This window comes from Etheostoma spectabile, chromosome 21 (genome assembly GCF_008692095.1).
Source record: "Etheostoma spectabile isolate EspeVRDwgs_2016 chromosome 21, UIUC_Espe_1.0, whole genome shotgun sequence".
Classification (NCBI taxonomy): Eukaryota; Metazoa; Chordata; class Actinopteri; order Perciformes; family Percidae; genus Etheostoma; species Etheostoma spectabile.
This window is the reverse complement of record NC_045753.1, coordinates 2,692,982-2,716,458: the sequence shown is the minus strand read 5'-3', so window position 1 is coordinate 2,716,458 and position 23,477 is coordinate 2,692,982. Positions and strand designations below refer to the sequence as shown.

The 23,477-nt window shown below is 42.3% G+C and overlaps 1 protein-coding gene across 12 annotated transcripts in view; it reads right to left on the bottom strand.

Moving 5' to 3' along the window:
- Positions 1-23,477, bottom strand: part of cacna1g (calcium channel, voltage-dependent, T type, alpha 1G subunit) — a 323,409-nt gene that overhangs the window by 53,417 nt on the left and 246,515 nt on the right. For 9 of the 12 annotated variants that reach the window (XM_032502089.1, XM_032502097.1, XM_032502098.1 and 6 more), the window contains 5 exons: positions 22,086-22,270; positions 9,880-10,006; positions 8,465-8,590; positions 8,025-8,114; positions 7,114-7,327 (listed from right to left, as the gene is read on the bottom strand). In XM_032502089.1, the coding sequence (XP_032357980.1) occupies positions 7,114-7,327; positions 8,025-8,114; positions 8,465-8,590; positions 9,880-10,006; positions 22,086-22,270 (742 nt within the window). The remainder of the gene's footprint in view (positions 1-7,113; positions 7,328-8,024; positions 8,115-8,464; positions 8,591-9,879; positions 10,007-22,085; positions 22,271-23,477) is intronic. The other 3 variants (XM_032502092.1, XM_032502093.1, XM_032502101.1) reach the window with 1 other exon arrangement.

Sequence of the window (23,477 nt, the reverse complement as noted above, 5' to 3'; positions counted from 1 at the left end):
TGAATTGCCACAACACATCACAAAATGTGATGCGGCAGCATATAGATGGGCATTTGTCCTTAGTTTCAACAGTGTTCAATTAAACAAAAAGAACTTCTCAGAGTAACAAATAATGTGAGTCACAAATTTATTATTCAAAGGTTACTATTCTTGCTGAAACCTTGTCTTATGAATCTAATTTATAAGTCTTCAATGCGAGCTGTAAAAATCAAATCAAATCTTGCGTAGGGTTATGCAGAGTTTCTGAGTGGTACACTTCTGACAAACTGCCCCTACCTATGCTGCTGCACACAACAGCCGCCAGCCCATAGACTAACGCAGAAACGCTGAGAGCATCATTACCCTGATACAAGCTGCTGTCTGTCAAAATATCCAGCATGCCATCTCTCTGATAGCTTACTGGGGGGTGGGTGGGGGGGGGGCAATTTGCAGCACACATCATGTGCAGTGTACTAGTGCTTCTCCTGAGGTGTCTGTCACAAGCAGCTGACTCTGAGTGCAGAATGCCTGACCCAACAAAACAAGTCGACGCACACAGGGAGACACTTCCCATTAACCCGTTTTTTTTAACAAGTCTTCATGAGCATAATCCAAGCCAGGAGTGTTTCAGGTCCCTGCAGATGACATTTAAAGTGACACCATTTAAAATTGGAAAGTAATGAGCTGCATTTTTGCTACACATGTGCCTGCACATCGTGTCAATGACAATAACATTAAATCAAAGTTAGTTGTAGGCACGTGAAGATGCCGTCACGTTACGTGGCGTCCGGTGCCAAACCATGTGACACCATTGTTATGGTTTGGTGTTTTGTTATATAGTTCATCCCTGTGATTGTATTATTTTTTGGTCTTGTTTATGTTTCAGTCCTTCGTTGCTCCCTTGTCTTGTTTAGTTGTGGTTTCTGTCTTGTGGTCTCTTGTGAGTGTGTGTTATGTTTATGGTGTTCCATGTTAGAGTGTGTGTCTTCTACCCTGTTGGTCTTTGTAGTCCTGTATTTTCGTTATTCTGGTTTTTGGGTTTCTGCCAGTTCCTGTGTTTGGATTTTGCCTGCTGTTACAGGACACCTTTTGTTTTATGGATTTGATTATTATTTAATTAAAACCTCAAACGACATACTACATTTTGAAGGGTCTCCCAAGAATTGACATCACAATAAGCAAAAATACCAATGTAGGCACTGACAGACCATTCCTACTGCAGAGTTCAAACGTTAATAGTGTTGTTTAGTGCACGGTGAAGGCGGATTTACGCTACGGCGTAGGCTCTATGCCGAGCCTACGTAAGTGGCCCATGGCGTTGTGAGGATTTATACTTGTGCGCTGGTGTGTCTGCGTCATTCTAGCGTATCTCTTTAAGAGAATCGCAGGGCCGGCATGTGTTTGTGTGTGGGGAGTGTGAGGTAAGAGTAAGAGAGGGACTGGATTAGCTATGGAGCAAGTACCAACATCAGCGACAGAGAATCTAAGTCTTTCCCCCGTGCTGTCTGACCACAGTTGGAAAGCTGGGGCAGGGAGAGAAATATGACTGTCAGACTGTTGGTTTCAGGTCCCCCCTTATCGTCTTTGGGGAAAGGGTTTCAGGAGCTTTTTAAGCATCCCACAAGCAGTTCTGATTGTGGAAGCTGTACTAGTCCATTTAGCCATGCTAGTGGCGTGGCTGCAGGAAAGGTATAGTCTGTCTGTCGGCTGGCCTGTTGGCCATTCAACGATTGGATGGATTGTCCAAGTCAGTTCTCTCGTCATCATTTTTGCAACTTGCTTTTGACTCAAGTCCAAGTCCACAACTCTGGTGTGATTTCATGTGTCTCTAATCTTTGCATGACTACAGTTCCGGTTACACTTTGATCCGACTTGTCAGTTAGTGTGTTTGTGTAACTACCACCTCTCCCCTCCACCCCTGTGTGTCTCTCTGCCTTCGTCCATCCTCAGTCAAAATCTTAATGCACCTCCCCCATCTCCTCTCCTCTCTTTGTCCCTGTCCTCCATCTAGCCTCTCGAAAAAGCTTCTCCAGTGCAGGGCAAGCTAAAGATAAGAGCCCACACAAAAACACACACACACTAAAATGCATGTGTTGACCATCCTAACACAAACACATTAGTAACACATTGTGTGGACGCTGTATTTTTTGCGTGTGTTTGGTGTTGTTTGCACTTCTGTAATTAACCTTTAGGTCAAAATAGCAAAATTTTGCAAGCGCTCGTGAAATGCCGCATAGGATCAACAAAGGGGTGTAAGGGTCCTGGTTGCCTCTCAGACTGAGAGGAGAGCTGCTCCTGCTAATTACAAGAGAGAGACACACACACACACACACACACACACACACACACACACACACACACACACACACACACACACACAACACACAACACACACACACACACACACACACACACACAAATCCAATCTAGCACGGTCAAGTACCTTCCAGGAATGTGCCCCTAGTTAACAGACATTGCACCTGGAAAGTTACAGTAAATGCAACCAAAGACAAAACCATCCATGAGATTCATGAGACACATTAACATTGGGTAAGGGTGGGGGGGTCGTCATTATCTAACACACGTATCGTACTAAAAACTTAACCGGATTGCCATGGACACAGGTTGCAACAATAAGATGTGCCAGCAAACCAGTCGAGTCATAGTCAGACCTGGGATGACCTTTATGAGCCAACCGCTGTTACCAAAGCTGCAGTTATTTTGCTTAATAACGTGTGCCACTGTGACCTTTACACAGTGTGCTGTGGTGGAGATACATTCAAGAAGTCTGGTCGGAGCCTTAACTCTATTCTCCAGAGTCTGCTTTTGTACAGAAATAGAAATCAGAATCAGGTATTCAACAAGGCCGCGTAATCACAACTGATAACGCCCAGTCCATTGACTGATAATGCTCAAAGCGGGTTGTTTAGAACCAAAGTAGATATTTGGACTAGATGATGGAGCTAGATGAAAAGGGAAGGGAGTCAAAGTCAAAGTCGAGCTGGTAGAGTGAGTAAACTGTAATGGATGTTTACAAAAGACAGCTTTTACAATATATTTTACTCATTTTACTATATGCCCTTTTTTCAAATGAGGAGCCTTTCTGATCCTCCGATTGCTTGTGATTCTTGCCTGTCGGACGTGCTCTGTAAAATTACATTACCAATAGGAATGAGGGCCAAAGCTGTAATAATAGGGCCCATGTTTATGGTGCCATCTTGGATAAAAAATTCTCTCTCGTGCTAACATTCTTTAAAACCATTCGGTAGTAAAGGTCACTGGCCTCTGTTAAAGGGCACTGAACTCATAGTGTCCTACTGGTTCACATCTGATAAACTAGGAATAGATTGTTTTCTACCAAAGTAACCATCTTAGCCCTCTTTCTAAGCCTTTTAAGAGCCAAAGCGGTTGTGATCGCAGCCAACAAAAATGACTTGTAGTTAGTGTGTTAGATAGGGCTGCAGAATATATCTTTATTTTTTTTATCGCCATCGCAATATCAATCGTCGCCATATACACAGGCTGCGACATATCGCGAAAGAAACTATCACTAGACAACTGCACTTTAAAACACAACTGATCATATTTCACTTGTTTGTTTAATTCGATCAATACAAAATAAATGGAAAGGATTTCCTTTTTATGTTTTAAATTCAACAAGCAATTTGTTGGATCTGAACAGAATACTGAAAGCATTTATTAAAAGGCAAGTAACATTGCTAGTGCAAACTCAAAGTTATCACATATATCCTTCATATCTTCCATCCCTACATCTGATGAACTAGAAATAGACATGTTTCTACCAAAGAAACTATCCAAGCCCCTCTTCCTAAGCTATTTGGAGCCAAAGCTGTGGAGATTGCAGCTAGAACAACTAGATAGATCCTCTGACGGAGTTTGTTGCCGTTTAATTAACTGTGGTCACATTTGCATATTTTGGCATTGGGTGTCTTAAATTAAGCTTTTAAGTTGAGCACTGACTCAAAGAGAAACAGAATGCTCTTGATTGAATTCCTGTGGTTCAGTGCCCTTTAATGGAGGCCGGTGACCTTTACAAGAGGATGTTATTAAAGAATGTTAGCAAGAGAGAGAATTTGTTTCATCCAAGATGGGACCACTTGTACAACCTGATCTAGCTCTCTAATCTCTCTGATCTACTGTGACACATGAGAGAGAAGCACATGTTGGTCAAGTTTAAAGGATTAGTCTGAGAAATCAAAACTTGAGCCCTATTATTACAGCTTTGGCCATCACTCATATTGGTAAAATTAGTAGTTTTACTTAGCTAAGTCAGACGGGCTAGAAACACAAGCAGTCAGATTCCTTATTTGATAGAGAAAACCAAGGCAACAGGTTGTAAAACATCCATTACAGTTTACACACCGTACTGGCTCAACTTTGGCCTACATAGGGATGTAACGGCATGCAAATTTCACCTCAATGCCTTCAGCAGCATCTTCTTTCCTGCACGTTCTGCAGACAGGATCACTTTCTTCAATCAACTGTCCTTCTGCATTCTTATAATAACCAAAATATGCCTGTGCTTCAGCCTTGGTCCTCTTAGAGGGCTGATAAATGTCCTGAGTGCTGTCATCTCCTCCCTCATTACCACAAGAAAACGATTTGCCGTTGTTATGTCCTTAGTGATGACTATGTAGGAACAGGCTGTAACCTGAAACCACAGGGGAGCCAGGAGAGCGGAGCGCAGGCTGCAGCAGGTCAAAGGTTCAAGAGCCCACTGTTGCTTAGTTACCTATGCACCTGTTCAGGAGTACTTGAACTCTTGTAGCTCTCCTCCAGTTCATACCATAGACTGTAAATATTAGATATTATATTATCAGAGAGACGGAAGGATGGATAGAGTGACACACACACACACACACACACACACCCCACACACACACACACACACACAACACACACACACACGTGTGTGTGTGTGTAGAGGATCACACATGTTCTGTAGAGGATCGCTTTGTGACCGGCGTGGAAAAATGCAAGACTATTATGAACAACCAGGTGCGCGATCAGGCAAGAATAAAAAACACAACTATGCTCTGGAATCCTTTACACCACATCCCTTTCTCATCGTGTCCCTGCCAAGCTAACTAGACGATCGTCTTCTTCAGATGCGGTGGTGGTGCAGTGAGCGGTGCTGTGGACTGTGGATGAAATCGCAGACGGTGTGGAGGAGCTGTGAAAGACAAAGCCACGACAGAGAAAACAAGGAACAACAGCATGTCCAGCAGACGGAGAGCTGATGGGAGAGAGGCAGGGGGGCGGGGACGCGGGATGGGGCCCTACCTCCCGTGATCACTGAACTTAGAACCTTAGCCACCATGGTAGGGTGGTCGCGGTCGGTGGTGGTGGTGGGTTTGAAGGGACACACAGAACATGCTAGAAACTCTGTACCTTTCAATGTGCCTTCAGAGAGGGCCCAACTCACCCCCGGAACCAATAAATCTAGAGGAATGAGACGGTGTTAGTCAGGGAGAAGCAGAAGACAGAAAGGAAGGAAGGTAGGAGGAATATGAGTTTTTAATAGGAGAGAGTCCAAGAGAGAGAAAGAGGGAAAGAGGGATGGAGTAAGGCCAGAAGGAAGCAATGGAAGATAAAGCTGGTTCGTGTTCCTACATTTTGTTTGTTTTGTCTTTCCAGTGATTCTGAGTCCAGTTCTTTGGGGTAACACTTTTGTCTTTTTGTAACAATTAGGAGGCCGTCGACTCTCAAACCAAAGCAGACATACAACCTGTGTTCTATCGAGTAGCACCAGTAAGCTCTCTCTTTCTATACGCTACCATGCCTTTCTGCACTGCTGTTGTGCTAATAAACCGACATCTAGCCATTTTTCCTCCCTTAACAGCACTGTGTGTAAAAAAAAAAGAAAAGAAAAAAGGATTTCTGGCAAAAAAAATACAGAGCCAGGAAAAAAAGAACATAGCTGTTAAGAAAAGGGATAAAGCTAAAACAGGGAACTTAAAAATATGAAAGGCTTTCATGTAAAAGGGCCTATTAGTGTTATAAAATGTACACGTGTTAGACTGTGCATGGGTCTGGGAGAGTTTGTCGATTGGTCGGATACCCTTGGCAGACGTCTCCCAAAAAAGGAAGATTGATTTCCATCTGTATTTCTCAAGAGTCGGAGGGAAACATTCCTATTGTCAAATAAAATGATCATGTCATATAGATGGAAACAAAGGGATATTTTTTCAGCTTTACTAAAACCTTTAATGTCCACTGCTTCTTGTAGAAATTTAATGATGAAAGTGCCTTTACAATAAGTGGGTAAAATACTTTAAGTATAGGCACTAAATTCACAAAAAGTCTAATTTTTTGTATGTAGGAGGCAGTGGAAAGAATAAAAACTAAAATCAAACCAAGCAGTTTGTCATCAACTCCTATACAGCCGGAGGGGAGGGGGAGGGGGAACTGGCAAGGATTTAACACTAATTCCTATACATCTCACCCAAAGTGATCTCAGGTCTTAGCTCCAGGGAAAACTAAGGGACAACTCTTCATTGTCTTTCAGATTTGAGCCTATCCCTGCCCCTGCGGCTGTACTAAACCACATGCAGAAGAGGGGAAGGGAGGGGGGCCGTCTCGCTTTCGTCTAGGACGATTAAATGATCAACGACCCCCCCTCCCTCTAGCTCTGTATAGCCACTACCATGCAAGCCCCGTCTGTCAGCACTCGCTGGGCATGCTCCAAAGGGGGCCATCCCAAGCACGGCGTCTACGGTAGACCAGGTAAGGGAGGAGGGAAGGTAAGGGGCTAACACCGACGGTCAGCTGTCCTAGCTCTGCAAACTGGCCGATGACGGAGGCTTTTCTCAACATCCAACTGGATGAAATTGATGCTGGAGTTGGAGAAGAGCCTCCACAGAGTCAGAGTCTGCCGAGCCAGAATAGGTGACCATCGGACTGTAACAAAAACTAGCCAGAGGGCCTACAAGGAAAAGGGAAGGATCTACCGCAGAGTAGCAACTGTAGTTGGTGCAAGCTCACTAATTGCGTTCTTCTGGATTCGGCCAAACCAAATCAAAAAGCAAAAAAAGAGAAAAAAAAAGAACAAAAACTAAAAAGGCTCAAGCTCAAATCAAGCAGGACTCAGAAAGATGTGGAAAGACTACCGACCAGCCAGCTCCTTCTCCTTACTCCGTCTCTTTTTCTCCATGCGTTTCAGTCTCTTCTCCTCCCTGATCTTGGCCTCCTCGGCCTCCTGGTGGCGCCGGCACTTGTGGAAGTTCTCCACCACCACGCCCACGAACATGTTGAGCACAAAGAAGGCCACGATCAGCAGGAAGGAGATGAAGTAGAGCAGCATCCACGGGTTGTAGTTCATTATGGGCTGAAACACACACAGGGTACAGAGGATTCTGTAGACATTTACAGTACAAGAATTTCTTTGCATTCTAACCTATGAATGAAATATTTTTTTCAGTGGATAGCCCAAAACGTCTTCAGCTATAGGAATAAGACATGTCCTTGTTGCAATTACATTATGATATAATGTAGATTTGTTTACAGCCAGTGTCATAATTGAAAATGTATTTAAGTTGCGTTTTGGCATTCATGCGTGACTGTATTTGGTAAGAGCAAAAGCACTTTTGTTTTGAAGTCTCCGCGCAAGGCTCCTTGGGACGCTCAATGAGAGAGACTCAAAACAACAGCAACAATAGCAGCAAGCACCAACAATTTAATACGCCTGTGAATGGTTCCAAATGGTTGTGAAAGGGACCACCCCTGTGGGTACCCAAACCTCATTGTGGTTCCACTTAATGTGTCAACTGACATTCTTTTTCCCTCTGTTGCGCTGAAATGGACGTAAAAATATCACACTTTCTCTGTAGTCTATCGTTACTGCTAGCGACCGTAAATGTGTGCTACTTTTTTTTTCAGTTTTTCATGTGGATTGGAGAGAAGCTCCAGATAAACCAGTAGCAAGAAAGCCACTTGTGTCTGCCTGTACTTCGGGGGAATTATATCATATTTTTGATGATATGTTTTACACGTTTGTTTCTGTGTGAGGTTATGAATATATTTACCTGTTGATCGACTCCTACAGCATCTAGTCCATCATACATAATATCCACCCAGCCGTCTTTTGACGCCAGAACAAACAGAGACATCAAGGCCTGAGACAGAAAAGGGGAACAAGAAGGTGATCCAGAAATTTATTTGGCACTAAAAGGAAAAATGTCAAAGCTTTGGTGCGTAATTTTTGGATATTACTGAACGTCCGTTACATCAAGCCATTGACAAATGAGTTGCTACAAAGTTAATTAAGACTATCAGCTCCACACCACTCTCTCTGGATTTCTCAGTATGACTATGTTCAGAAGATGGTGACGTGAAGATTGACAGGGGGGGGGGGGGTTTGAATCATGCGGATGCGCCGACAGTTTTCTTGTCATTACTTAGCAGCTCGAGAAAGATTTGTTTTTGCATTTATAGATCAGAAAGCTGGACATTCCTGAGGCCTCACCTGTCCCAGGTTGTCAAAGTTGTACTTGTGTCTGATCCATTTGTTGTTGGCCTGCAAACAGCTCGACTTGTTGGTAATGTTCTTTACGTCGTCGCCTACACAAACAAAGAACTTCCCCTTGAAGAGCTGCGAAGAAAACACACACACTTGCCCTTTATTTTACAGTGAACCTGTGAAACTCATTCATCAAACTCAATGATTCTGTTGTGGTAAGTTTGGTTTCAGAAATTTCTCTTATATAGTCTACTTCCACAGCATTAACACAATTAAATTGATGGTAAATTTTTGCCCCAGTAACTCTACTAAGTTCAGTTTTTTGTGTGCTTTTAACCAAGCTCTAGGAGAGGAAAGCTCTAGTTGAGCCCTCTCTCTGTATGACAAGAGCCAATCTTTATTAATCAACAGTGTGATTGTTTGCAGCAGCAGACCACCAGTCTGTCAGCTGCAGGGACACCAGCTAGAAGCTAAAGGGTAACTACCGGTTTTCTCAACGTGGACCCTGAAGTTGTGTCTAAGGGACTGACGGGAACAACGATCTTTGACATTGGTCCAGTATTAAGTGAGAAAGCTGCGGTTAGCAAAACAGTGGCAAAACAAGCTACAATGCAAGCGTAGTAGCTGGAGACCCAAGTACAGAAGACCATTGGTAAAAAATACTGTATACCATATAGTAATTATAGGCCACTTAATGATTACTTGTACTAGATTAGATAATACTTTATTCATCCCACAATGGGGAAATTCCCTTGTGACAGTAGTAGTATTTCCAAAGTAAAAAGCAAACCAACAAACAGGCAAACAACATATAATGTGCAAAATGTACTGAATTAACATAAAATGGGATTATATAAAAAGTATTTTAAAGTAAAGTGAGGTGGCCGTAGTACGACATTTGCAATGCAAGTAAGAAAGTGACGTGAAATTAAATTGAAAAGAATAATATGTGATTAAATACTGGCAACATCTTTAAAAACAGGAGGCTAAGGGTGGCGGTGAATTCTTTGGAGGCTCTTTAACGAGTGACAGCTTCCCAATCGCTAATTCGGGGTATCGTTACAGCCATTAACCCTTTGTGTCCATTGTGACTAAGGTAAAGGTACTTTATTGTCACATACTGTACAGGTACGAAATTCAGTCTCTGCATTCAACCTATCCCTCAAGGGAGCAGTGGGCAGCCATTTACAGTCTCCAGATCTGAGCCAGTGCCTTGATCAAGGAGCACTGACCTGAGAACGTAGAACCTAGAGAAAGTGAAGACTTGTGGGAATATTTGTCACAGTTTGTGACTGTTGCAGTGCTGTAGAGGGAGGATAATTGTTTCTGTCATTGCTTTCTAGAGAGCGGTTTTACTGACTTTTTGTTTTCTCATTATTTCTGTCCGTGTCCTTCCGTCTCGCCTCACCCTCCCCTCTCACCTGTACTCCCAGGATGCCAAAGATGATGAAGAAGGCACAGCAGATGACAACGATGTTGCCGATGGGTTTCAGCGACGACATCAGAGTCTCAACCACCAGCTTCAGCCCCGGGGCTCTGCTGATCACACTGAAACGCAGCATGTAACAGGGCATTAAACATGTGTGCACTGCCTGGATGTCTATGTGTCATAGATGCTCACAAGTCTCTGAGCTAGAGTCCAAGTCAAGTCTCAAGTCTTGGAGCTAGAATCATCATATGTTGCATTCAGCCGCTCTGCAGTTGGTGGAAATTGAAATTTGAAAAGTGCACATGCGCTAATGTGCAAGCTGCCTGTTGCAGTGCTCCGTACTGGTGCTACTGTGACACAGAGTTTCCCTTTGGGCATCAATAAAGTATTTCTGATTCTGAAAATCAGGTGTAACCCTGTCAGAACACACACACTTTTTTACTTAAACCGTCAAAACAAAAGTGCAAAACACTGGTCCAGATGACAACGTACAGAAAATTATACTACATGCACTGAAGAAGGCACACTGCACCTTTTCCACAATCCTTCCTTGCGATCAAATGTTTCAGTCCAAAACAAAGAGAGGAGATACGGGAAGGAGACACAACAAAAACACAACAGCAAGAACGATGTCTGCAGCTCACGAACAAGACACAGAAACAGACACAGACAAACACACAAACAGGAGGCACTGACATGTATAAGACAAAAGGGATCAAACACACGCACAGATAGAAGCAAGAAGAATGAGCACAGGTCTACAGCGTGGATTTCAAAGGTTCAGCAATGCTGAGCCAAGCGTCCAACGGCTTTCCTGGCGCTCCATTTACACGTAGAGAGCTCCATGTCTATGACATCCAAAAAGGAAAGGGCCCATGTACAAATAGACAAGTCATGAGGTGGTGTCCAACAGGTTGCAATCATTCTCTTGTAAGTCCAGCAAAAACGCATGTTTTTGAGTTTTGGAGAGCTGAAGGGCTGACAGATCATTCAGAATCAAAACACTGACGAGTATCATTAATCAGGGCAGATATTTTGGATGAGTCAGCGCACACACTCTTATACACACTGTCTTTGTATCTTGATTTCCTTTGTTTACTGCAGTCAATAACTTCTTTTCTCATTTGCGCACTTTTCACATTTCTTAAAGCCAAAACACCTGTTGGCTTAAAGACAACTTTGTTTCACTCCTGCTCTTCTTTAAAAAACAAAAACATATTTTTATCTATTTCCATCCTCTTTCACTGCCTCATTTCTGCCGTTGAGGAAACAGACACATCGAATTAAGCCAATGGACTGATGAGGATGTTTGATTGGTGCCAGCAAGGTACACACAGCAATTAACTGCAGCTGAGCTTTTCCAACAAGAGTGAAACACACACACACACACACACACACACACACACACACACACACACACACACACCACACACACACACACACACACACACACACACACACACACACACACACACAGCGCGCTACTCAAAAGCTGCCAATGCGCACACAACCATCTGCACACGCTTTCCCGCAGAAAACAGATGTACATGCATGAGCCCACAGATGCAACAGTGCATCCACACTAACACACACACATGCACAACAAAAAAAAAAAAAAGAGAAAAGGCCTAAAAATGAAAAACAATGCTACACAGGCTGGCACGGTGATCTACTCTGCCTTTGCCTATTACTCTTTGTCTGCCTTGTATTCTTTATGCTTCTCCCTGAGCAGACATTTTGAGTGAAGGGAAAGTCAATAGTACATTAAGAGAAGACATGATATAATAAGGCGAGGGCTGACCGAGACCACTGATCAATAGCCCTGATCAGAGAATAACGAGGGCGATGGCTACACCTCATCACTTTGCACTTTCATATTCTATTGAAAGCCATGCGGGGGTGCAGTACCACTGGGGAGCTAAAGAGGGTACTAGTGTTCAAGAGCTGCATCTGCATGCGTCTGCTTTTAGGATGGATGCAGCTGTGCTGGTATGAGGACATATTTGCATTGGATTCTTCAGTAAGGGCAGGCATCTGAGTCCAGTTTTAGAATTTTGGTCAGGAGACAAGTTTACCCATCTATTTCAGCGATTGGGACATCTCTTTAGAGTGTAATAAAGATGCAAAACACGGCAATGATTGCAGATGTTTGTTCAATCAATCTCTTTCTACCTAACTATGAAGATGTATTTGGAGGTCTTTTCATTTAGTTGTTTATTAGAGTACCTGTTTGCTCCTGATCTCAGTTATTAAACTTCCATTAGTGTGCGTGTCATCCATCGTGGTTAATCCACCCCACACTGGTCCAACAGAGGAAAGCGCCTGGCGCAGGTGCGTTTAGGGCGTGTCCGAATCCACTTTTGCTAGTTTGACGGTGGAAAAAAGGGTCTGTGTGCCGCATGTTTTAACAGGGTTGTAATCAGTGTCATTGATGCATTAATTCAATTAGATCAAGTCATTCATTAATTTATAGGTGTGTTTTGGGCGTAACATACAATAAACCAATCCGAGTGTCATCTCCCATTCCCTTTAAAAGCCAGGTGCGTTTTGTACCTGGGCGCATTGCTATTATGATGACAGCTTTGCACCATCATATTTTTATATGTAATCTTTTGCATGTTTGTGTGCTGCTGCGCTTCCGTGTGCGTGTGTGTGTGTTACAAGCATATTGTGCGCATAAGCCTAAACACTTTTTACAAATGCACTGTTAAAATAAAAATTAAATGACTTTCAACCAATGGCGAGATTACTTCCCGCTGCCTCAAGATTAGCACTAAGCCCAGAAGGCACCTGAATACACCTCCCTGTGAGACCAGCATGGGCGCAGGTGCATTTGCTGCGCTGGAGGGTCTCAAAATAGCAAAGACCCTTGCGTCGAGCTTTGCGCCGCGCTGCGCCGGTTGCAATATGGGGCCCTCGGTGTTAGACAAGACTCATACATTACAATACTGAAGTATGGTGCAACGTGCACATAGTTTTGCTTACATCTTTTATAAATACTATTTAACTGGGTTGTGCATTTGTATTTGCCACTTTCGTGTCTTGTGTGTATTTTTGGAAAAATGGTTCTCATATTCTATCTTATTTAGTATTTCTTGTATATACCGTATGTCTATGAGTGTCTTCTATTTGCTGCTGCAGCAGTGGCATTTCTCACTTTGGGATCAATAACATATAGCTGCTCTAAACTAATAAAATGTAATACAATGTCTCTCTGAACAATTACGATTTTACAAAGTCACACAAAGAAAGAAGAGCATGGATATAAGTGCACCTTGTTGGGGAATTCAGGGAGTTTGCAGAGTCAGTCAAGGACAGAAACTAGGCATTGACCTGGTTCATTATCTGGACCAATATTTGGCAGTTGGCAGATTAGCCGTATCAATGTTTTATTTTAAAGATAACAGAGTTAAGTATTGAAAACTGCCCGACTTTGGCTTTGCCACAACTCTGTAAGCAGCATGAAAACTAGAATGTATAAACTTGTATAAACTTCAGGAAGCATATTTTGTATTGATTTATTGATTTTTTTTTTTTTTACTCTGTATTATGTTTAATGTTCTAGTTTTATCACATACTTGACTGAAGTCTTTAAAGAAACACAAGAGATCTTTTTTCTGACTTAAAATCTTGTTTCCAAAATCCTGTCAGTGGTTCATCAACTTGTAACTGGGTGAACGGCACTTCTGCATTTGCTTCACCTAGGCTGTAACCGCACTATGCAAGTTTGCCAGATCGGGTAGCGATCTGTAGTTCCAAAGAGACATAACGGGACATAATGAAGACAATTCAGCTTTCAACCCGTAGGGGGGCCGAAGCGGGAGAAGTTCTCTAGAGTTGCTTTAAACAAACTTTCATGTTGGAGTTTGTAACATCTCAAAATGTTACTTTTGACAAAAAGATTTGTATTTTTTCAGTAAATGCATATCGGTTCCAAATATCCCTTACGGGTTTCATTAACTTCATAAAATTGGTATCAATATCAGCCCCAAAAAAACAGTATAGGTTAACCCCTAACAGAAACATGCGGTTTACAGCTCAGTCCCTTGGCTTACAGACTAACCTCTCCACCTCTTTATTATATTATATTACATTATGTTCTTCTTTAGAGCTCCACTCTGACAAATACGCTGAAGTGGAAAGGCTTATTTAGGAGGGGAACAATGGACAGACAAGCCTCTTAATGGACGTCAAAGCACTCCGATGATGCGCTACCTGAAGGACAAACACTGCGATAGGCTCATCTCCATAAAGACCATTTGCATATGACACAGCAAAAAAAAAAAGAAGAGAATTAAGAGGAGCTGGATGGAGGGAGCCGGCGGGAGAAAAGTTAGTCCTTGCTTTTAATGTACCTCTCTGCATAATTTCAAAGTGCTTTCGCAGCGTGTCCTTGTTTTGTGTGCTGTACAAAAGGAGCGGGAAGGAGTCCGCCGCAACGCACACACCTGCACACGTGCACCACCCGTCTCTCTCCTCCACCGGCATACAGCTCGCACCGAGGCAGAAGAACAACAAGTCGGGCAATAAGTGGCAGGCGTATTCCCACAGTGCAAACACTGGGTGTAATTAAGAGACGCAGGGAGATAGAAATAGGAGATGAGGGAGGAGAGCAAGGAGGGTAGATAGCAGGGATACAGAGGGAATTAAAAATGAGGCAGGTGCTATTTTCTGACTTTTTTTTGTTGAAACTTTCTTTCTCGCTCCACATTGCTGTGTACGTTTCTCTCCTCTTTTCAACCGGCAGCTGTACTTCTTCTCCAGCTGTCACAGACTACCACTCACTGTTTGAGCCTACGGCAAATGAGCGCCGTGCTAATGTAAACTGTGAGCCTATGAGTTCAGGTGTCGCACAAACACAATCAAAACGTCTTGAAGAATGGTAATTGTGCGCCGACTCAATTGGCCACCGTCAACACTGTTACATACGAGGAGCGAGGGTCAGAAAAACCTAGAGATGATTACCTCATCATCAAGCGATGGATAAACTCAATAGGCCCGTTTCGAGATGAGGCAGGCCTGTCGCAGAATGGATCACCGCCGATCGCTGCCCAATGCGTGACAGTTAGTATGTGTAGGACTTGCCCTCCACCAACTGCAAGACCCAGGGCATGATGGGAAATGCCTGGCTCTCAGCTAAACACGTTTTATATGAACTTTTTAACTGTTTTGAATTTGAGAGATGTTGATTGATATTTGTCTGATTTAAAGGCTTATTTTGCACAGAACACGTGTTGTGTGTCTGATGGTGACGTTTAGTAGCCAAACAGACTAAATACGACTTAATACAGATCATCTACAGTCTGATGTATACTATCATCAGCAACAGATGTCTGACTCAACTGGGTATTTTTTTTGTCACTGCGGCTCACGTTCACTTTACAGACGAGGCGCAGCTCATTTGGGGCGGCTGTGGCTCAGGTGGTAGAGCGATCGCCTACCAACTGGAAGGTTTTTGGTTCAATCCCTAGCCCTGCGGCCCCAAGGCAAGGTGTCCTTGGCGCCATCGGAGTGTAAATGTGTGTGAGTGTTTATCTGATGAGCAGGTGCCACCTTGTAAGGCAGCCTTGGCCACAGTGTATGAATGTGATGTGAATGGTAAATTGTTCCTGTGCTATGTAAAAGCAATTTAAGTAGTCATTAAGACTGTAAATGAGCTTTATAAATACAGTCCATTTACATTACATCTACACGGAGCCTACTGGCTGAGGTGACAGGGTGCTAGCCTCAGAGAGGATTTATCAATCAACAAACCTGCTAGCCAGCCCTGACCCCACAAACATCACAAAGCTGTTTCAGTCTGCCTGCAATGCCTGCAAGCCGGGGCGTGTGACGGGTGCAATTAATGGATAGGCGGTGGGGGGCAGGGGTTTCTTGGCTTTAGCAGAGTTGTCGATGAGGTGCGGGTGCTGCTCGCTGACATAACAGTGCCACATGGTGACACAAGGTACAGACCTCTGGGCCTTCCCTGAGATTGGCCCTCCAGTTGTGGGCTTGTGGAATGACAGCAGAGGTGCGTGTGTGCATGTGTGTCCTGTTAAACAAGGCTAATGCATCCCCCCCCCCCCCCCCCCCCCCATGGGCCCTCTCTCGTGCATAGTAATGCTGTCATTAATATCTTTAATGAGATAATGAACATCAACAGACAGCCACACACACACACACACACACACACACACACACACACACACACACACACACACAACACAACACACACACATTATTTAATTTATTTAATTCGCTTTGTTTATATGTATAAATTAATGCTACAAAAACCTGGTACTTTAAAACTCAAAATTATGACGAGTCCTTATATGCAAGTTCCTGTATATGTTTATAAAACTATATACTAACCTATAGTAATATAGTTATAATATTTTGGGCACTATTTTAATAAGGTATATGTCATACATTTATCACAACATATATATATATATATATATATATAATAGTTGTTTATACACAGCACATTATATATTTTGTTGAGTTGTGTTAATGTAAATGTTCAAAAACCTAAAGAAATCTGTAATTTTTTCCTGCTGCAATTACGTAAAAACATGTAGCAAGCAATTCCAGAAAATGCCCATGCTGCTGCCAGTGTGAACCCCAAGTGCACTGCACTGCTAGAGGGGAAAACACAGACAAGCTCATGTTTAATTCAAACAGCCAGCAAGGGTCGGCCACAAATCAAACTGGAGTGGCAACAAGCTGATGACGAAACTTTGACAGAAGCAGGATGAAAAGCGACGTCTGCCGTGTGGTGGGTTTGAACAGGCACCATTCAGAAAGCATTGGAAAAAAACCTTCTTTTTTTAACTTTAAGCCTTTACTCATCTTCTGGATATCTATTCATTTTACACGCAAAAAGCAGTTTTTAAACAAGGTTCAGGCCCAAAACTGCTGCCGTGGTTCGGGTTTGGACAGAAACTATGCAGATTCACAAAGGGTCTGACCTTAGTTGTAGCTCTAATGCACAGTACGACACTCGTGTGTCCTTTTATGTCCATTTATATCTTCAGATCGTAGCTATAAGATGTTTTTTTTTTTACAAGGTTATGGCTCCTTCTGTAGCATACTTTGTACACATTTCCAAATTGGCCATCTATGTACAGAATATTTGCCATCTTTTTTTTGCCACCAGCCTTCAAGTCACCAGCGTACACATAAAGTATATTTTTGACGATGTTTTATTTCCGTCTGTCCCCTTCCTCTCTTTGTGTTAGCATTCTAAACCAGTGAATATATGAGGACTATGGTTACCACTCCTCAGATATCTGCAGGGTAAATCCAGACAGCTAGATGGACTTGACGGATGTGTTGGCGTTCTCCGGTGGATTTATAAGGACTTAGTTAACTGCTCCTTAGATCTCTGCAGCTAGCTAGACTATCTGTCTGATCGGAGTTTTCTGTTGCACGACTAAAACAACTTTTGAACGTACACACGTTCCACCAAAACAAGTTCCTTCCAGAGGCTGTTTTGCAGAGGCATCGTTGCTCAGTCCTATAACCCTAACCCTATCCATTAACCATCTGCAATTTAAAGAAAACTGGTTAAAAAGCCTACAATCATGATTAGGCAAATTCCATGTGGCATTAAAATAATTAGGTGTGGGAAATGTGCACAGGCCAGTGGATCTGCCTCTGACTTGCATTTAACTGCTGAGTCGTCGGACCAAGTGGAAGAAGGCAACAAGATAACTTTTCCTACGCTAATCCTAACCCCCTAACCCAAACCAATTGTGATTAGTTTAACGAAATGCCAATGAAGAAGAGCGTGTTTCTCACCCATCCCGTTTTTCCCATGTTGTGTGTACTAGCCAGACCCTCCTTTGCAGCGCTGTGGAGGAAGGTCTGGCAATGTGAGACTGCATCATAGGTAACTAACAAGTGTGGCAGAAGCACTTGTACAGCAGCTCCACAAATGTTACCCAAAGGAATGTTTACTCATTACTTTAACTGAAACATGGCCTTAATGGAACCCAAGCATTAATTCCACTGAATTATCCAACAGGGTTTTAAGTACGTGCTGCAGACATATAGTATACCCACAGCAGTGCACTAATATCTTAATATGCTATAGCCTTTAATGCTGCGCACCGCCTTTTGGATTGAAAGTTAACAACAGGCAAAAAAATGATTTTATAGTATTGCTTTTGAGTTACTCATCTGCAGCCTCAGCGGAGGACAGAGCAAAACAACCATGCTCAGCTTGTTCCTCTGTCTTTTTCTCCATGCTCCATTCATACGATCGTCCTAATCCCTTTCCTATCTGCCATTTTGCATTTTTCTCACACTGAAGACATCACTCCCTAGAGGAATGGTTGCCCTATGCTCTCGAATCCTCCCCTCCAAACGTAAAATGTGTCCAATTTCCGCTTGTATTTGCTACATATTTTCTAATCTGACTTTAAAACCTTCCCCACTTGACATTAATGCAGCCCCAGCCTTGCTGCCCTCTGGGGATTAAACAAGAGGATTCAACAGCTGTAAGAATCAGGTACTCTTTTCAAGTGCTCAGTTTGTCACAATTGCACCACATCCAATTAGAAAGCCCCTTGTTTGACAGCAAATGCACTATTTAATGTCACATTAACACTTCACTGGAATAATGCCCACTTTTTAACTGCAGTAGTCTGTTGTGTGAAGTATCTGCCTAATGTTTTGCTCCCATGCCTGCTGTCACACAGTCTGCGGCTGCTGTAACATTTTAAAAGACCCTCATCCCACTCACTTGTATGTTCACCTGTGCTAGCTGTTCTCATGAACCATTCGTACATTCAGCCACAAAAACGAATGCAGTGTTATTCCTATGTATTCTATGTACTTATTATTGTATGCATCACATTGATTGTTGCTGTAAAAGCCATCAATTATTTGCTTAGGGAGAAGGTGGATGGTTGGGTCCTGAACAAAGGGATTTCTAGTGGGGGGAGCGGAGTTCATGGCCCGGAAGAAGTTAAGGGAGAAACACCCGACTTTTACCCAAGAAACGGGTGTCCGTGCACCGGGGCCTGATTGGTGAAAATGAACAGGGAGCGGTGGATTTTTGCAAATCTCACTTCAAGCCGTAGGTGGTGCAAGAGGAGCCAGATTTATTTTTAAATAACCTGCTTCGTGTTATTCTACTCAAACATAGGGTCGGTTTCAACAAATATGATAGAAAGTTTTAGTTTAGTTTTATAAGTAGTGCTGTCAAACGATTAAAATATTTAATTATCGCATCAATGTCATAGTTAACTCGCACTTAATCACAATTAATTGCACATTTTTATTTATTCTAAATGTCCCTTGATTTCTTTTTTTTCCCATTATTTGTCCCATTATTTTTTCTCATTTTAATGCTCTTATGAACATGGAATAGTGGATCGGCTCGCTTTGTGCAAATGTTTTTTTTTTTGAAAACAACATTGGCATATGGCCTACTGTTCAATTTCACACTAACATTCTCACTTGGAGCAAATAATCTCTCACAATGTCACACTGTCCATCAATAAAAGGGTGAAAAAAATACTTTGACTGTGTGGACTGGACGTGCTGCGATGATAGCTCAGTTCACAACGACCAAACACACAGATCACTTTTGTCTTGTCATTGGAACATTTGGCAACTTTTCTTATGGCTAATCATATTGGCGTCCATTTCAGCATCTCGCACTCACCATCCACTCAAAACGTAACGTCACTACTCTTTGGCCGGCTCACAAGCCCAAACGGCGTGTGTGTGGCGTGCCTGTTGTTTTGTTTCCAGTCTAGCGAGATCCGGTGGGTGTTGTCGTTTTTCTAACGTTGCTAGTTGTTGCAACAGCATGTGAAAAAACTACAAAGTTTGCTAGGCCAAAAAGAACGTTAATCTCGGCATAAAAAAATTGACGCAGTTAAAATGGGTTTGCGTTAACGCCGGTAACAGGTTTAACTGACAGCAGTAGCTATAAGTCTTACCTACTGCACCTTTAATGCCTGTATGATTATCTGACTGCTTGTGTTTCTCTTCCTGTGAGACCTTTGAGCAATGTTATTACCCAATAGTAATGAACTGGAATCACCATCTGTCCTGCTAAGACTCTAACAATTACTACTCATCAATCATTGCTTGTTATAAAATTCTGTTGCAGTATTCTTGAGCGTCAACATAGCACAGAGCAGATAAAAACACAACGCGTCATTTCACTCAGGGCCAATCGATCTGGTCTGATTTGACCCAACTGATTATCACATGCACATGACAGGGACTTGAGTCCTGCTATGCAACAAAAAGATGAATGTTCATAAAAAAAACACACGCAGTATGAGTATGCACAATACACACAAACATAATTTGTGAGTCAAAACTATCTAGTTCAAACACAAATGTTACAGTATGAAGTCAAAGACGAAAGAAGCGGTTTGAAGGCATGGACAGCGAAATAAGTCTCAACAAAGGATTTCAGTCTCATGATAATTGTGAAAGTTGTGAAAGCAAAAAGAAGACAAAAAAGATCAGTGATGTTTATTGGATACATTTTGCAGGAAGAAAATGAATATTTGATTTCTGTGCTCTTGCTGAGAACCGTGATAAATATTAAAGAGAGGGCAAAGCCTTGAGAGCTCCCCTTCACGAGATGAGACACCAAGCATGCGGCTGTAAGTCAAGTCAAGCATGACGCCTCACACAGAAAACTGGCACACACAGGAACACACAGTGGGGCTAAAACTAAGAACTAAGTAAAACACACACGCTGACCCTTTCTGATATTTTGCAAAGACCAGGGCTCTAACTTAAAGAGGCCCTATTATCCTTCTTTTTCAGCATCAGTTATGTACTCTCGGGGTCTACTAGAATAGCTTTACATGCTTACATTTAAAAAACCATATGTTTCTCATACTGCCCATTGCTGCAGCTCCTCTGTCTGAAACACTCGGTCTGAGCTCTTGGCCCGCCTTCCCAGTCTGCTCTGATTGGTCAGCTGGCCCACTCTGTTGTGATTGGTCAACCGAATTCAAACAACGCTGGTTGTGTCAGGGCAGGCTGTGCTTGCTCAGGCAGCACATGTGAAAAACTGGGCTGGCATTCTCAATCAATGACATCACTAATTAAGGAATTTCAAACAGGAACGTTGGTGGGAAAGTTTTCAAGCAGCTGTATACATTTATTACATACATTAAAAAACTGTATGCAACACCAAAAGACGAGAAAAATCCCAAAAAGCATAATAGGGGCTCTGTAAGGGTGTCCTGCTGTCCCGGGGAGGGAAAAAATATTAGGGACTATAAAACAAATAAAAAACATTTTGGGATGGTCACGGACTGGAAGGTAGACCTAGCCTAAAAAACATTAACTAACAATATTATAACATTAATTACTAAAAAAGTTGTCAATGAATTGGTAAAGAGAAATGTCTCCCTAGTCACCAAGGGTAATAGACATGACACTAAATAATTGACTTGATGGTGGGGCGGGGACTGTGCATGAGGGGATTGCATAATTTGGCACGCTGCATGTTCAGCCTGGTAAGACCTTAATCAATTTGTGTTATGAGAAGCGATAAATGCAATGCATTATGATTATGACGATAATTATTTTTTAAATAAAATGCGAGCTACTTTATAATTTAATAATTGGCATGTTGTTTTTTTAATTCCAAGCATCACTTTTAATTAGCGATTGAGACTTGTAGGAAAAAGTCATTTCTTTTTTTTATTATTATGTATATAATAATTCTAATTAGGGCAGCCAGCACTTACTTTGGGACGGTTTAAATCCCATTACCCTGGCCCTGAGCAACAACAGACATTCTTGATTTCCCTATGCACCAGACACACTGGAGATCTAAGTAAAAATAGACTCCAAATTGGTGATTTCCGCCTTAGTTTCTCTCAAATAAACATAACTATGCAATTGTGTACACGCTGACATAACAACAAAACACACAGAGAGACAGAAAGGGACAAACACAAACACACACAAACACACTCTCTCAAATCTCCCAAAAGCTCCAAAAGGTGTACTTACAAAACAGAGAAAAAATCTTGGTTTTTTCCACCTCCAAATCCATTTAGATTGGGTTAGTTTTGGTCTTTTAACCCACAACATATGTCCAAGTTCTTGTAGAAGTACTGTATAGTAAGACTTTCTTTTATAATTCCTATCAACAGTTTAGGGGTGGTTGTCTGTTTTCTCAGTGTGTTTGTTTGTCTGTACATTTTGGGATTAGCCACTTACCGTAGCGGCCTCAGGGTCCTCAGCAGCCTCAGCACTCTGAGCATGCCCAGGATCTTGGTGCCAGAATTGGAGATGAGAGACACCAGGATGTCAATAACAGAGATCATCACTAACATCCCATCCAGAATGTTCCAGCTGCTCCTCAGGTAAGCCTTGTTCCCGAAACACCAGCCCAGAGCTACAATCTGGACATAGGACATAGAGGCATGGTGCATGAAAATATAGCACACCGTCGTTACTGGATGTTACTGACATTGTAAATAACACAAAAGGTAACCTGCTGCGGCACAATATGGATGGGAACTCAAAATAACTGGCATGAAATGACACTTTTTTTTTTTTGCCAGTGCATTTGCAGATTTGTTTGTTATCAAGCCATCAAGCCATCTTTTGATTAGTTTTAATTATGATGCCTAATGTCCTATACGCACAGCTTATTGACTTAGTAGAGCCATTATTAACTTGGAATTTGGCAGCCGAGATCATAAAAGCTTTTCCAAAACTTCATTTCTAGTTCTATAGGCCCACTCATCATTTATTCTGCCCATGAAGCAATTTGCATTCCCAAACATAATAGAGACTGGCTGAGTTGTTTTTTTTGTTTGTAGTTGAAACTTATTAAATCAAGCCACGAGAGCTATTTTTGCTTAATGCATTCCTTAACACGTAATGTAACTGAAGAGATGAGAGAGCAAGAGAGACAGAGGGACATGGATAGAAGATAATTTACTAGTTAGTTGATGCTACTCAATGCACAACAGTATGTACTGTGTATATGATGGGTTACATCAACCAGGCTAATAAAACTTCAGTATTTCAGAATAGGGCTACAAAGTAAAACCATAGGGCAAGTGGTCACTGTTTGCTGTTTTTTACACCGACAGGCTCAGATTGTTTAATAAGTGTCTGACTACATTACGGTAAGATGGTGACATCTCGTTTTGAAATCTCGAGAGGTGTGGAACAATGAATGTATATGTAGTGTGGAATGTATGTGTGTAACTTGAGTTGGTGAGAGAGGAGTTCCCGTGGAAGGTTTGTTGTTTTGAGTAAGGACAGAGTGGCTTTGTGTTGTCTAAAGGATTTTAAATCAAACTGAAGTTGAGACTAGTTATGCTACAGCTCAGTGTTATGGTAATGGTAGTGGTACTCAAGACCGGTCTTGGGCTAGAGACCGGTCTCAAGACCACTTCTTGAAGGTCTCGGTCTTGTCTCAAATCAAATGCATTTTTACTCTCTTGTCACAGTCTTGGCTAAACAGGACTCAGGATGTTATTTCAAGACTGGTCAAGACCACAACTGACCAAATTTGCCCTATAGGACTACATTCTATCCTAGTTCCTAGCTGCCAGTTACAGTTTCCTCATTCAATACTGGACCAATTTTAAAGAC